The sequence below is a fragment of the Dipodomys ordii genome, unplaced genomic scaffold, assembly GCF_000151885.1.
Source record: "Dipodomys ordii isolate 6190 unplaced genomic scaffold, Dord_2.0 Scaffold131, whole genome shotgun sequence".
In the NCBI taxonomy this organism is placed as follows: Eukaryota; Metazoa; Chordata; class Mammalia; order Rodentia; family Heteromyidae; genus Dipodomys; species Dipodomys ordii.
The window spans coordinates 3537269-3550930 of NW_012267347.1; the positions used below are offsets into that span (position 1 = coordinate 3537269).

General features: G+C 42.0%; 1 protein-coding gene across 1 annotated transcript; it reads left to right on the plus strand.

The window, feature by feature from the left end:
- The first annotated feature begins 453 nt into the window (after window positions 1–453).
- Window positions 454–11990, plus strand: Cd5l (CD5 molecule-like). The gene is made up of 6 exons (XM_013030706.1): window positions 454–603; window positions 4025–4051; window positions 6367–6690; window positions 7733–8044; window positions 8784–9104; window positions 11000–11990. The coding sequence occupies exons 1-6, from the start codon at window positions 576–578 to the stop codon at window positions 11002–11004; spliced, it is 1017 nt and encodes a 338-aa protein (XP_012886160.1). The 5' UTR covers window positions 454–575; the 3' UTR covers window positions 11005–11990.
- The last annotated feature ends 1672 nt before the right edge of the window (window positions 11991–13662 follow it).

Below are 13662 nucleotides of genomic sequence, written 5' to 3' on the forward strand. Positions count from 1 at the left end.
AATATTGGCCTATCCATAGGTTAATATCCTAATTGGTTCCAAGGGGATCACTGAATTTATTCTGTGATCTCTAACCCCCATAGTCTATGTACTTCTTTCTGAAGTAAAGTAGTTCAACGTGGCCTGCTTCCCCCAAGAAACCATCCCTGGTGGCTGAGCATTGTCTGAGCATTGTCAGATCTAATGAGAGAGGGTACTTGTCTTTCCTCCTGGGAACTGGTTCCTTGTTTCTGTAGTGAAGGGGCTGAAGCAGAGATGGGAGAAGTTAGGCTTTCAGCAGAAGGAAATCCTGACAGCTTTCTCTTTTACTCTAATTTTGTTTTCAGCATCTCTCTGTCAATCTCAGCCACCTCTCTTCCTTCCTCTAGAACATGCTAGATTCAGCAGGTTCAGCTGTATCTGTTCTGCCTTCTGGAGCCACTGGCTTCTGGTCATTTGATAATGCTTCTGTTACACACAGGACCCCGCCTTTCTTCCTCCTCTTAGCACAGTTGTAGCTCTGAACAAAAAACATTGCTGCCTGAGGCCAGCTTCTAGCTTTATGCTCTAGCTTATCTTCATTGGCTGCCTGAGTCATGGCTCTGCTGCTCTACTTGATTCTTGGTGAGTATCTTCTTCTGTTGGTGTAGGCCTCAGAGTTGTTTGGAAATTTGATTGGGAGAATTTTCTTCCTAGACAAATTCAGATATTTTTCAAGAATGACTCCCTTTCTCCCCCTCCCACCTTTTTTTTTGTTTTTTGTTTTTTTTTTTTACATCTGGCAATCATTCTAAATCCCCATAGAGCCCACTAATTCACATTAATTTATAATACACTTTGATTGTCAGAATTTTTTCTATTTTTTCTAGTACACTGTCAGATTTATACAGTTTATCCAATTCCCCTTTTTCATAATTTCACTTAGATGGACTATTAATAAGAAGACAAATGAATGGATTTTGGGTAGCAGCCAGTAGAGCAAGGAAATAAAGTAGAATTGATTATTTTACATTGGTCATTTTGTTTGATTTCCTCTGAGAAATGTTTCACATAATGCTTCTCTAATTTTCTCTAGTTTTTTTAATTACCTAGGTTAGTTTTAGAGATTAATTTAGAAAATGGAATTTGGGAGCCACAGAGACCTGGATTTTGTCCTGTTCTCTGATGCCTTAATTGCTTAAATTTTTTAGATGACTATATACTTCTCTCAATCTTATTCTGTAATCTCTGAAGTGGAGATAATATTATGTTCCTTAAAAGTTTTTGAGAGCTGGGAAGGTGGCTCAGTGGTAGAGTGCTTGCCTTGCATGTATGAGGTCCTGGATTCTATTCCTCAGCACCAAATAAGCAGAAAAAGCCAGAAGTGGTGCTGTGGCTCAAGTGGTACAGTACTAGCCTTGAGCTGAAGAGCTGAGGGACAGCGCCCAGGCTCTGGTTAAGGCCCCATGACCAAAAAAAAACTTGTGTTTTTTTTTGTTTTATTTTTTGGGTCTGGTCGTGGGGTCTGAACTCTGGGCCTGGGCACTGTCCCTCAGCTCTTCAGCTCAAGGCTAGTGCTCTACTACTTGAGCTACAGTGCCACTTCCGGCTTTTTTCTTTTTGCTTATGTGGTATGGGGAATCGAACCCAGGGCCTCAGGCATGCAAAGCAAGCGCTCTACCACTGAGCCACCTTCCCAGCCTCCCCCCCAAAAAAGTTTTTGAAAACCTTTTATAAGACAACAAATAGCCTTTTCATAAGATAACTAATATCTGCTAAGCCTGTACCCCAATAAATCGCATCAATTTTTTGTTTTTTGTTGTCTTGATGACCCATTGCTCTCATTCCCCATAGCTAGCCTCTCATCTCTTGGGTGTGTTGTCTCCCATGCAGTCCCATGGCCTTCTTGCGATCCTATTGTCTTCATTAAGTCTTTCTAATACAAGCCACCTGTATTATCCCCCAGCCAAAATGCCACAAGTCATTCACTGCCTCTGTCACTTCTGTACTTGTAGAGGAGGCTTGGTACATTCTCTTTCTTTTTCAGGTACCCGGGTTTTGTGTGGGAGGTTATGCAACAAGTTAATATACTATACTATACTATTGTCTCCAGTTTAAGACAGTCACAGACAGGCATCACTCAGCCTGAAAGTGGCCATATTCTGAAAATTAATGACACAGTGCTAATGAGAAATTATATGGAGATAGTTCCTACCAAAAAAAAAAAAAAGCAATGATTCTAGGGTTAATCACTAAAATAGTTGAATCTGTCTGAAAAGCTCTAGGCTGGAGGGAGGCCCAAAGATAATTTGCTCTTGTCAGGCACCCGTGACTTACGCCTATAATCTTAGCTACTGGGAGGCTGAGATTGAAGATCATGGTTCAAAGCTGAAATTGACAAAGCTGTGAGATCCTTGTTTCCAATTAAGCAGCAAAAGAAAAAAAGCTGAAAAAGTACAGTTTTGGCTCAAGTGGTAGAGCACCATCCTGGAGCCTAAAAGATAAGGGACAAAGCCCAGGTCCAGAGAGTAAGCCCCAGTTCAAACAATAAACAAAAATAAAACAACAACAATGAAAAAATATGCTTGGTCTTTCAGAAGACTATTATAAGAGCGGTAGGCCAGTTATGTAGTTGAAAATACCTTGGCCCCAGGGATTACTTAAGGTTGCAGGGCTCAGGACTGCTTACAGCATAAGGAAAGAGCTTAATGGGCAGATGGGCTGGAGGCTCAGGCTCCTGGGCCAGGAACTATGGTTCAAAACAGTTCCCCAAACCTCCATTCTGGTTTTCATCCTGATCTTTGAAGTCTTATGTAACTCATTTCCAGAACCAAGATGGGTATAGGGTATTTATTCTGCTTCTGTGGCCCAAGAGGTTCAGCCAGGATCCAAAATAGTATATATAGATTTTTTTCAGGCCATGTGGTAGCCTTGTCAAGGGAACAAAGTTCCATACATAGATTCCCATGGGGGAACACCTCAATGTTCCCAAACTGTGCTGGTAACTCTAGAGGCTGGGCAATTCTGCACTTGCCTTTGACGGTCTGCTCTCCCTTCTCCACATGGTACCATTGCCTTCCCCACCACCAGTACAGCTTCTCAGAAGCTTCCAGAACCTTTCCTGTTGAACCAAGAAGCTGCCTTCTAACCCTACCCCACCAAATCAAAGCAGTCTAACTCAATAAATGGAAAATCAAATCTATCAGTGTCTGGGGTTGAGCCACCATTGTATGTAAAAGGAATGGCTGTATTCAGTGTCTTTTGAGCTTGACCATCCCTGAAGTGACCATAGAATTGAACTTGGAGGTGCTCTATCACAAAAAATTGGCAAGGATTAAGACAGAGTTATATTCTTTAAACAAAGCCTGGTTTGGTGACCTTACTCCCTTCCTTTTAAAAAATATATTTTTTAGGGCTGGGAAGTTGGCTCAGTGGTAGAGTGCTTGCCTTGCATGCATGAGGCCTTGGGTTCAATTCCTCAAAGCAGAAAAAAGCCGGAAGTGGTGCTGTGGCTCAAGTGGTAGAGAGCTAGCTTGGAGCTGAAGAGCTGAGGGACAGTACCCAGGCTCAGAGTTCAAGCCCTATGACCAACAACAACAACAACAACTATATATATATATATATATATATATATATATATATATGCATATTATAGTTACATGAGTAAGATAATGAGTACATTTACTATTGAGCATTGTTACCCCTTTCTTTGTTTTTCCCCTACCATCCCTTCTCGCCCCACCTCCCCAACTCCTCCCTACCCCCACAAAGTTGTAAAGTTCGTTTTCAACATAGTGTCTTGTACATCTCATTGCTACAATAGGTCAACCTATATCCTTATTTCAGCATTTGTTATTTCCCTTCTCTTCCCCAAATGAGAAAACAGTATATTCAAGATGTAGGGCACCAGAATCAAATACAATGAAAACAAGGGTTATACCATGAGGGAAGACTATACAAAAGAAACAAAAAAAATCACATAGTACATTAAAAACAACAGCAACAAAGATAAAACCTTTGTGTCCCTATCTTATATGATCATCCTTCCTTTTTTTTTCTCCCCCAGCTATTGGCATCAGACCTGGATTCTTAGGTAAGGCTTATTTATTTGTTTATTTATGGTTGTTGTTCCCAAGAGGATATTTAGAAGACAAGAATAGTACGAAGTTTCCTGGGTCATAAATAGAAACTGTGGTTTGAAACAAGCCCTCAGACCTTCCATTTTGGGTTTCCACCCATCTTATAAGTCTTGTGTAGCTAGATTTCCATCTCTAGAACAAAGATAGGTTTAGAGTGGTTATTCTGCCAGTGGTTATTCTTCCATGGTCCAAGAGGTTCAACCAGCATCCAAAGTAAGATATAACCTTATTTTAGGCACCTTCATGGACCTCTTTTTTAAAATTTTTTTATTGTGAAATACCGTACAGAGGGGTTCCAATTACATGGGCAAGGTAATAAGTACATTTCTTATCTAGCATTGTTGCCTCCTCCTTTGTTTCCCCTTCCCATCCCTTCCCATCTCCGTGTCCCCCTCTCCAACTTCTCTACCCTCCCTGCACTGAGCGATTTTTAATGATTGAATTTAAATTTCTAGCTGTAGTTTCCATTCCTCATATTAGCACCCCATTCCTCACCTAAACATTAAGGAGGAAAAGGAAACAAAAAAGAATAATTCAAACTAAACTCAGCCAGATCAGGATTTTCTCACTCAACCACTATGCTAGGTTGATTCTAAGCTGATGCTGGGGAATTTGTGTGAAGTTGAGACAAGGCAGACAGAAGGAAATATGGCCCTCTGGGGTCATATCGTGTAGCAGGTAATTATGTAGGCTTCTATTAGGCTGTTCATATTCTAATAGGTCACAGACCAACACTAAAGATATGATGCTTCCTAGTACACCAGGAAAACCTGACCTCTCCCAGCTAAGTCTGCCACTGCATGGAGACGTGAAAGATTTATTCCCTCTCCTCTACTGCTTTAAGGTTGTAGTCAACTTGGTAGGATTGTCTCAAGCCACCAAATACAAACTCTTCAAGGGTAGAAATCCTATCTATCCTATCTCATTCATCATGGTTCTCTGAGATTGCAAATAATACCTGGAAAGCAAAATGTGTCAACATTTGTCATCTGATGGATTCTTCTTGGGTTTCTCTACATGGCCTTTTCTGCTCTAACTCTGTGTGTTGGTGGAAAGGAGACAATTTCTGTTGGTTTTTCACCTACCTAGAGTTCTAGTCATGAAGCAGAATGAAGTCACTGATTCCTCAGAACTCATCTGGAGGTTTTTTGTTTGTTTTGTTTTGGCAATATCTGGGGCTCCAACTCTGGGCTAAGCACTGTCCCTGAGCTCTTTTTGCTCAAGGCTAATCTTGTAGGACTTGAGTCACAGTGAAACTTCTGGATTCTTCTGTGATTAATAGGGTATAAGAGTTGTACAGACTGTCCTGACCAGCCTAGCTCGGAACTGCCATTGTCACATATCAGCCTCCTGATTACAGATGTGAGCCAACAGTACCTGGCTTATCTGGAGGTTTTGTGGTGACTCTTTGGCTTTTTAATCCTCTGAGCAAACCACCGGAGCTCTGAAACTATAAAGCTCTGACTCTTCCCTTGTTGATGAGTGTTCTTTGTTATTTCTTCTGAGTTAGAAGAGTGGGTAGGAGAGGGGGGAAGAAGAAGAAAGAAGAAGGAGGAACAGGAAGAGGAGGAGGAGAAGGATGAAGAAGAGAAAGAGGAAAAGCAAGGGAAGGAGGAAGGAGAGAGAGAGAGAGGAGAGAGAAATTGTTCAGCTCAATCTATATATTAACCTCAATGTGGCTAACATGGACAGTGTGTGTGTGTGTGTGTGTGTGTGTGTGTGTGTGTGTGTGTGTGTGTGTGTGTGTGTGTGAAAGAGAGAGAGAGGGAGAGAGAATCATGAAAAGGAAGAAAACAACAGATATCATCCTTACACTTTTGTCCTAGCCTATTGGATCCAATCTGAACAGTATGGCCACAGGGCCATTCATCTCCTCTCTGAGGCCCATTTTTCTTATCTGTGAAATACTGACAGGGATGTGATCCTCTGAATAGCTCCTGATTCTGACAACTAGAAAATCTAAACACTCTTTTGAATTTTCAACCAGCCTCTTCGCTTGAATATTTAACCTGAAAAGGTAAGCAGTCATGTCTTAGCGTCTTGAAGTATAGTTTCTCGGTAGGATATAATTGAGGATATAATAGAATCAGGACTCAGATAGGAAGTCTTGAAGTTCCTCTCCTTTCTTATTCCTCTGAACTCTCCTTTATAGTCCCCCAACTCTCCACACCTTCTGTTAAGGGTTGGAAGGCTCTCAGACTGACTGTCCATCCCTAAGTACCCTTTGCACTCCTCTCAAGCCACCAGCTAACATCCCGTCTCTTTGCAGAATTTCCATCTGGAGTGCGGCTGGTGGGAGGTCCCCACCGCTGTGAAGGGCGGGTGGAGGTGGAATGGAAGGGCCAGTGGGGCACCGTGTGCGATGATGGCTGGGGGATGGAGGAAGTGACTGTGGTGTGCCGGCAGCTGAGCTGTGGAGAAGCCAAGAGAAGTTCCAGCGGTTTCCAATATAAGCCATCAACAGAAATTGTGCCAAGTGTTCTTATCCAGAGCGTGGATTGCAAGGGGACGGAAGATACACTGGCTCAATGTAAGCTGGAAGAAGATGTTTTTGATTGCTCACGTACCGAAGAAGCTGGAGCATCGTGTGAGAGTAAGTACAGCAGACTCAAGGACTATTACCCCACTGTCTGTACCCCACGTGGTCACTCTTGTTCATCTTGATCTCTGCCATGGACTTTCACACCTGGAATCACTGGACCCTAGTCTCTCACATCTCCCACATTCTCAGCTGTGATCTCTGGAGACAATATCCATTCCTAGAATTGTTACTTCTGCTTGGCTGAGTTCATACTTTTCTCTTAGATTCAAGCCATATGCCAATCTTTTTTTTTCTTTCTTATTTACAAAGATGCAATTATATACAGAGCCAACAGCCATGGAACTTGTTGAATGGTATCCTGCACACCATTGGGTAAAGTTATGGGAAAGATATGAGCTTATGAGGCATGATATGTACTTCTGTAATTGTTCAGATTCTCAAGAAGTCTGCCATCTAGTTGGGAAGACAGATGTTGATGGGAACTCAACACAACATAGACAGATGATTGACATTTAGATGGATGGATACATACGTAGACGTACACCCCTTTACTTTCTTATATGTATTTATTCTTTATGTACTAATACTCTCTCCCTGTGTATCCTTTCTCTTCCTTTAGACCATGATTTGGCTGACCATGCTCTCCTTCTTTGTTGCCCCACCAGAGAAACTGTCATCTTTCCCCCTATGCTAAAGTCTCATTCTTGTTTCCTAGAAAGGTGGAGGCTAAGAGCATGAATATGGAATACTTGATTCATGCTAATGTTGAATCAAGAAGGTTTTGATCTTTTATATTAACCTTTATTAAACCAATATGGCCTCTGTCTCCTGAGAAGTAGAATGGGAAAATAATTTGAAATTTTTAAATGCTACAGAATCATCATGATTTGGCCTGGGACTGAGAAATCACATTCACTTTATTGCGTCACAACCATTGTCACAGAAACCATCCATCAGGCAATGATTAGCCCTCTTAACACAAGACTAAACACCAAGAATTGAGCCATAGGTACACTGGGGCCTCTTTTCTGAAAAGACCATGTATGTGCAAGAAAGAAACAGGTATTTCCCCCTTTCTTCTCTCCAACTCCAGAGAGCGTGCGGCTGTCCAGCGGCCGTAGGCGGTGCGAGGGGCGAGTGGAGGTGTGGCACCAGGGACAGTGGAACACAGTGTGCAACACAGGCTGGAACCTCCGGGCTGCGAAGGTGGTGTGCCGGCAGCTGGGATGTGGGAGGGCCCTACTAACCCAAAGACAGTGCAACAAGGCTTCTCGAGGCCAAGGACCCATCTGGACGAGCCAGATAGCATGCTCAGGGCAAGAAGCAGCCCTTCAGGATTGCCATTTGGGGCTTTGGGAAAAGAACAACTGCACCCATGATGAGGATACCTGGGTGGAATGTGAAGGTAATGGAAGGCAATGCCTACACATCCAGAAACTGGGTTCATCCACAGAGGGGGCTAAATGGAATCCCATTCCAACAATACAATCAGACCCATGCATGCCCCACAGTGTAGTGAATTGCATGGATTGTCAATGGAGATAATAGTAGTAATTGTCTTTGGATAAGAAAATGTTCTCAAAACACTATGCATTATATTAATATAAATTGTTGTTCTATTGAATTCTATGTTATAGAGACTGGGCATGCTATTCCATGTATGTTGAGTTTTTTTCCTTTAAAAATTAGAAAGTCACTTATAAATGTTAAATTTATAAAGTTTGATGGGGAAGTAAGAAGATCTTGGTTTAAAGAAGGCATCTGAGGAGGCCCCAGAGAACAACCTGCAGTCACAGAAATGCATGCAGAAGGCTGGGCGCTGGTGGCTCACCTCTGTAATCCTAGCTACTCAGGTGGCTGAGATCTGAGGCTTGAGATTCAAAGCCAGCTGGGGTAGAACAGTCCATGAGACTCCTACCTCCAATTATCTAGCAGAAAGCCAGAGTGAAGATATGGCTCAAGTGGGAAGATGTCTACCTTGAGTGAAAAAGCCAAGCAAGAGTGCAAGGCCCTGAGTTCAAGCCCCAGGACAACTAAACACATGGAATGTTTCAAATGTGCTTATGGGATTTGGTGAAGATGTAGATAATCGTATTGTTCCCCTATCTCCTCTCTAACCTCCAACTTCCTTCTCCACCCTACAGATGGTTTTGAACTGAGGCTAGTAGGAGGAGACAACCACTGCTCCGGGAGACTGGAGGTGCTGCACAAGGGTGTGTGGGGCTCAGTCTGCGATGATGGCTGGGGAGAGAAGGAGGACCAAATGGTTTGCAAGCAACTTGGGTGTGGACAGTCCCTCTCTCCATCCAGCAAAGCCCGAAAAAGCTATGGCCCTGGGGTGGGTCGCATCTGGCTTGATGATGTTCGTTGCTCAGGGGAAGAGCAATCTTTGGAGCAGTGCCAGCACAGGTTTTGGGGGTACCATGACTGCACCCACAAGGAAGATGTGGCAGTGATCTGCTCGGGTGAGTTCTATAGGTGAATTCACAAGGATGGCCTGGAGGGTGGTGGAGGGAGAAAAGTACAGGGCTAGACTAGGGAGATAAAGGAGCTCTACCAGGACTACAGGGCTGCCTGTAGTCGCCACTTGTCCATGAATTCTTCCAGGGATAGGACTGGGGCATTCTTGGGGATCCCAAGAATGGGGTTGTTTTCTTGGGCAGTGGGTATGTGGGAGGAGTACAGGGATATAGCAACAACCACACAGTTATTGACTAGAAGAGAAAATTGGAAAATGATTTGCTCAGCACCTTTATATTAAACATGAAGAGAGAGAAAACACAAAAAACTTTCTAAAATCATCAAAATTGCCTTCAGCATAGTCTCTATTGTGTACCACCACTGTATTTGTTCACTTTTTGTCCCTCCATTTCTGTGGCTCCCCTTCTCCAAAAACAGATAAATAAACAAAGGAGACAAACATTAAATCATAATGAAGAACTAAAACGATCAATCTTTACTCCCAAGCCAGGGTTAGTTCACCTAGATCACCCAGTCTTCACACACTAGGTCTAAACCATGGAAGATGGTTCCACTTTGTTCTATTTGTTGTTACAACCAAGACTTTATTTCCAGTGTGTGTGGAATTACGTCAAGGGATTCTCTGAGACTGTGCAAGAGAACCTTATCAGAGAGAACAGGATACTAGCTCAGAAACACAGGTTTCTTCAGACAAGTGAAAGAAAAGTTCATGTCCCACTTTGGGACAGGAAGTCTAAGTACAGACCTTGAAGGAAAGGCAGATTCAAGAGCCACAGAGCTGGAGCCCAGTTATAGAACTAGGGCTGAAAGCTGGCTGTGCAAATCTCCTAGTTAACTAACTTACTCTGGAACTAGGTAAGAACCCTGGGTGTGATGATTCACACCTGTAATCTCAGCCACTCAGGAGGCAGAAGTTCAGGAGGATCACAAGGATCAAGGCCAACTTGGGCAAATAAACAAAAAAGAAGTTGGTGACTCCTCCTCATCTCCATCAACAAGTTGAGTATGGTAGCATGTGTCAGTAATACCAGCTATGTAGGAGGCTGTAGTTAGAAGGATCACAGTCCAAGGCTGGCTATGGACATAAACAGAAGACTACCTGAAAAATAACTAAAGCAAATAAAGGACTGGGGGTGCTGCCCAAGTGATAGAGCACTTGCCTATCAAGCATGAAGCCTTGAGTTCAAACTTCAGCACTGTCAAACATAAAGAAAAAGAATCGTTCTGTACCAAGGAATGTGGGGAAACAGTTAATGCCCAGAAATGGTTAGATTGAGTGAAAAATACGCCAGGGTTCCAATCCCACTGCTGCTTTTTTGAAGGTGTGTAATCTTAGACACCTGTCATGTTTGCTTCAAAGACCTTTCCACAGGTCTCTATTCATGGCTTCAACCAGCCACAGACTGCAAATACGTAGTTGAAGAAAACTTACATCTGAACTGAATATACACAGACCTCTCTTCCTATCATCATTCCTTTAACAGTACAGTATAACAAGTATTTGCACAGCATTTGCATTTCCGTAGCTATTATAAGTAATCTAGAGAAGATTTTAAAATACACTGGAGGATATGCTCGGCTAAATGCACATTTTTATAACACAGATTTACATAAGGGAAGGAACACCTGTAGATTCTGGTTTCCTTGGGAATCCTGGAACCAATTTTCTGTGGCTACTGGGAAATTACTGTACTGGTCATTGACTCACATTGGAACTAGTTGTATATGACTCTGGGGTATTGCCCCAGATTCTGAAGTGACAGTTTCTTTTTGTCCTGTTCTAGGCCCCAATTTACTTCCTTAACTAGTTTAGCTTGAATGAAATCATTTATTCCAAGTTGATCCTCATCCTTACTTCATTTTCCTCTTCTCTTTACAGAGTAGTACCCTGAATTGTTTTTCCTGCTGCGTGACTTGGCTCTTAATGGCCCTGTGTGTTCCCTGCTGTTCTCCTGGGCCCTGATTACTGGCCATGCTGGGCCTCAGACTTTAGCCACTGCTCCAGAGTCTTAATGCTGTGCTGTGCCTCAATCCCAGAACCAGGCAAGCCCATCACCTCAAGATATGAACTGCAGAATCTGGCCTTTCCCGTCTCTTTCCAATCTACCACAGCCCATAGATGGCCACTGTAACTAGTGGGAGATAGGTGTGTACAATAACATTAAAGGAATAAAACCACAAAAACAATATCTGAGAGAGAAGGCAGGAAGACAATTGATTTGGAACTTGAGGGGAAGCAGTCTTCTTGAACTCTTCTTCTCAAGTTTCAGGTGATCATAATACTACTATGCAATTTCTTGGTGAAAGAGGAATGCTTTTAGTAGCAGAGCAGTGTCCCATAGTACTACCCTGTCATAGTTTTAATCTTAAATGTCTCCCCTAAACTCATATGTTTGAGCAGTGTTCCGAGGGAGAGCTTTTTAGGGATGATTGATCATGAAGCATCTGACCTCATGAATGGATTAATTCATTGGTGGATTCATACCTCAGTGGACTGTTGGGAAATAATGGAAACTTTAGGAGTGGGGCCTCACTGGAGAAAGTAGATAATTAACGGCATGCCCTTGAAGGGTATATTTTGTCCTCTTCCTCTCTCTTCCCTTGTTTCCTGGTAGCCATGAAGTAGACAGCTTTGCTCTATGTACCACCAGCTCCTTTTCATGGTGCTCAGAAATAGAACCAAGTAACCATGCACTGAAACCCTGAAACTGAGCTACAAGGACTCTTTCCTTCTTTAAATTGATTTTCTCAGGTTTGTGACAGCAGTGGAAAGCTAGCACATAGCTAGCCCATAGACCTTCTATTAACACTTAGGGAAGAAAAGACATTTCATCTTCTGGCTTTTTCCAATAAAATATCTTTGTTTACCATCCCTGACAACATGGTTGGAATTCAAAAAAGGAATCTCATAAATGCATTTTACTTCATCTGGTTAAAATATATTATTTCTGAGGCAAGGTCAGGAGAGAGGCAGAGCGGTTGAGTTTCATGCCAAGCAAAGTGTTTTCCTTTTATCAATAGAAACTTTGAAGACTGTAAATCTCAGGTGAGTCAGATTGATACTAAGGAGAGAATTGGAATTTAATTGTAACAATTGGCAATTTTAGATTCTGGGCTAAGTTGATGCTAGTTATACTGTAGATAGATTTATGTTGTCTAATATATAATTTCACAGAATTGCCTCCAACCAAAACAACCCCAACCAGTTTACTTATTTTAAATGAACAAAGTTATAATCTGTCCATCTTTGTCAGGGCTGACTGGATAAGCACAGTTGTTAATGATGTGTAAATTGTCACTGCATTTAAGAAACCAAATATATATGGATTTAAAAACATGAGGACTAGGGTCTGTAATAAAGGCATCACTTCAAGATATTGTTCTTGAATACCTTCGTTCAAGCTGTTCTACAAGGTGCCATTTAAAGTTCATCATCTCTACATTAAAACATAGATCTGTTAAAGACCCCATGAAAATGGGCAGTAGAAGACAAGTCACCCAACAATGACAGTTGGAAAGGCAGTCTTCAACTTTGCTACTTGGTCAACTTCCAGTTCCTCTCAATGGCTTTACTATGTCACTTAAATCAGGTTGCATACAACCTTGCTTAAATCTTTTACAGAGTTTCCTGTTACACATAAGTCAAACATAAACTTAGAAGGATACACACAACTGGGCCCTACTTAGTTTCTCTTTTTTTTTGTTGTTTGTTTGTTGTTATTGTTGTTTTGAGGAACTTGAATTTGAACACAGGGCCTTGCCACTTTACCACTTGAACTATGTCCCAACTCTTTTCTGTTGGAATTACAGACACTCGACACCATGACCAGTTTTGAGATGAACATTTTTTGTACTTTTTTGCCTTGGTTGGCTTAAAACTTCAGTCCTCTCAGTCTTTTGTCTCTCAAGTACCTGAGATTACAGGCATCAACCACCAGGCCTTAATCTCCAACCATTTCATACAAGCAAAGGTTTCTTTATTACATTCTGTCTTACTATGCTTCATAGATACTGTGTATTTTGCACACTCAATGCTTGTAACAACACAGTATTGAGTTTGGGCATCATTTTCCCAATAGCTCATACTTGATTTTTTTCACATTTTTTTTCTTTTTAGCAATACAGCATTCTTTTATAAAGATGCATGATTTTTTTGTTGTTGTTGTTGGTCATGGGGCTTGAACTCTGGGCCTGGGCGCTGTCCCTGCACTCTTCAGCTCAAGACGAGCGCTCTACTGCTTGAGCCACAGCACCACTTCTGGTTTTCTGGTGATGTATTGGAGATAAGAGTCTCACAGACTTTCCTGCCCGGGCTGGCTTTGAAGTATGATCCTCAGATCTCAGCCTCCTGAGCAGCTAGGATTACAGGCGTGAGCCACCGGTGCCCAGCTAAGATGCATGAATTTTTTAAGACACTGTGATATTATACTTAATAAATTACAGTATAATTTATGTATAATTTTAGCATACACTAGGAAGCCAAAACCTTAATATGACTTGCTTTATTGTGTATTTTCTCTATGGCTCTGGTTTGGAACCCAT

Excerpts from the sequence above, each read along its gene's own strand:
- Cd5l (XM_013030706.1), top strand. The coding sequence starts at position 576 with ATGGCTCTGCTGCTCTACTTGATTCTTG. Across the intron at positions 604-4,024 it reads GCTGCTCTACTTGATTCTTG|CTATTGGCATCAGACCTGGA; the intron begins GTGAGTATCTTC and ends TTTCTCCCCCAG. Across the intron at positions 6,691-7,732 it reads AGCTGGAGCATCGTGTGAGA|AGAGCGTGCGGCTGTCCAGC; the intron begins GTAAGTACAGCA and ends CTCCAACTCCAG.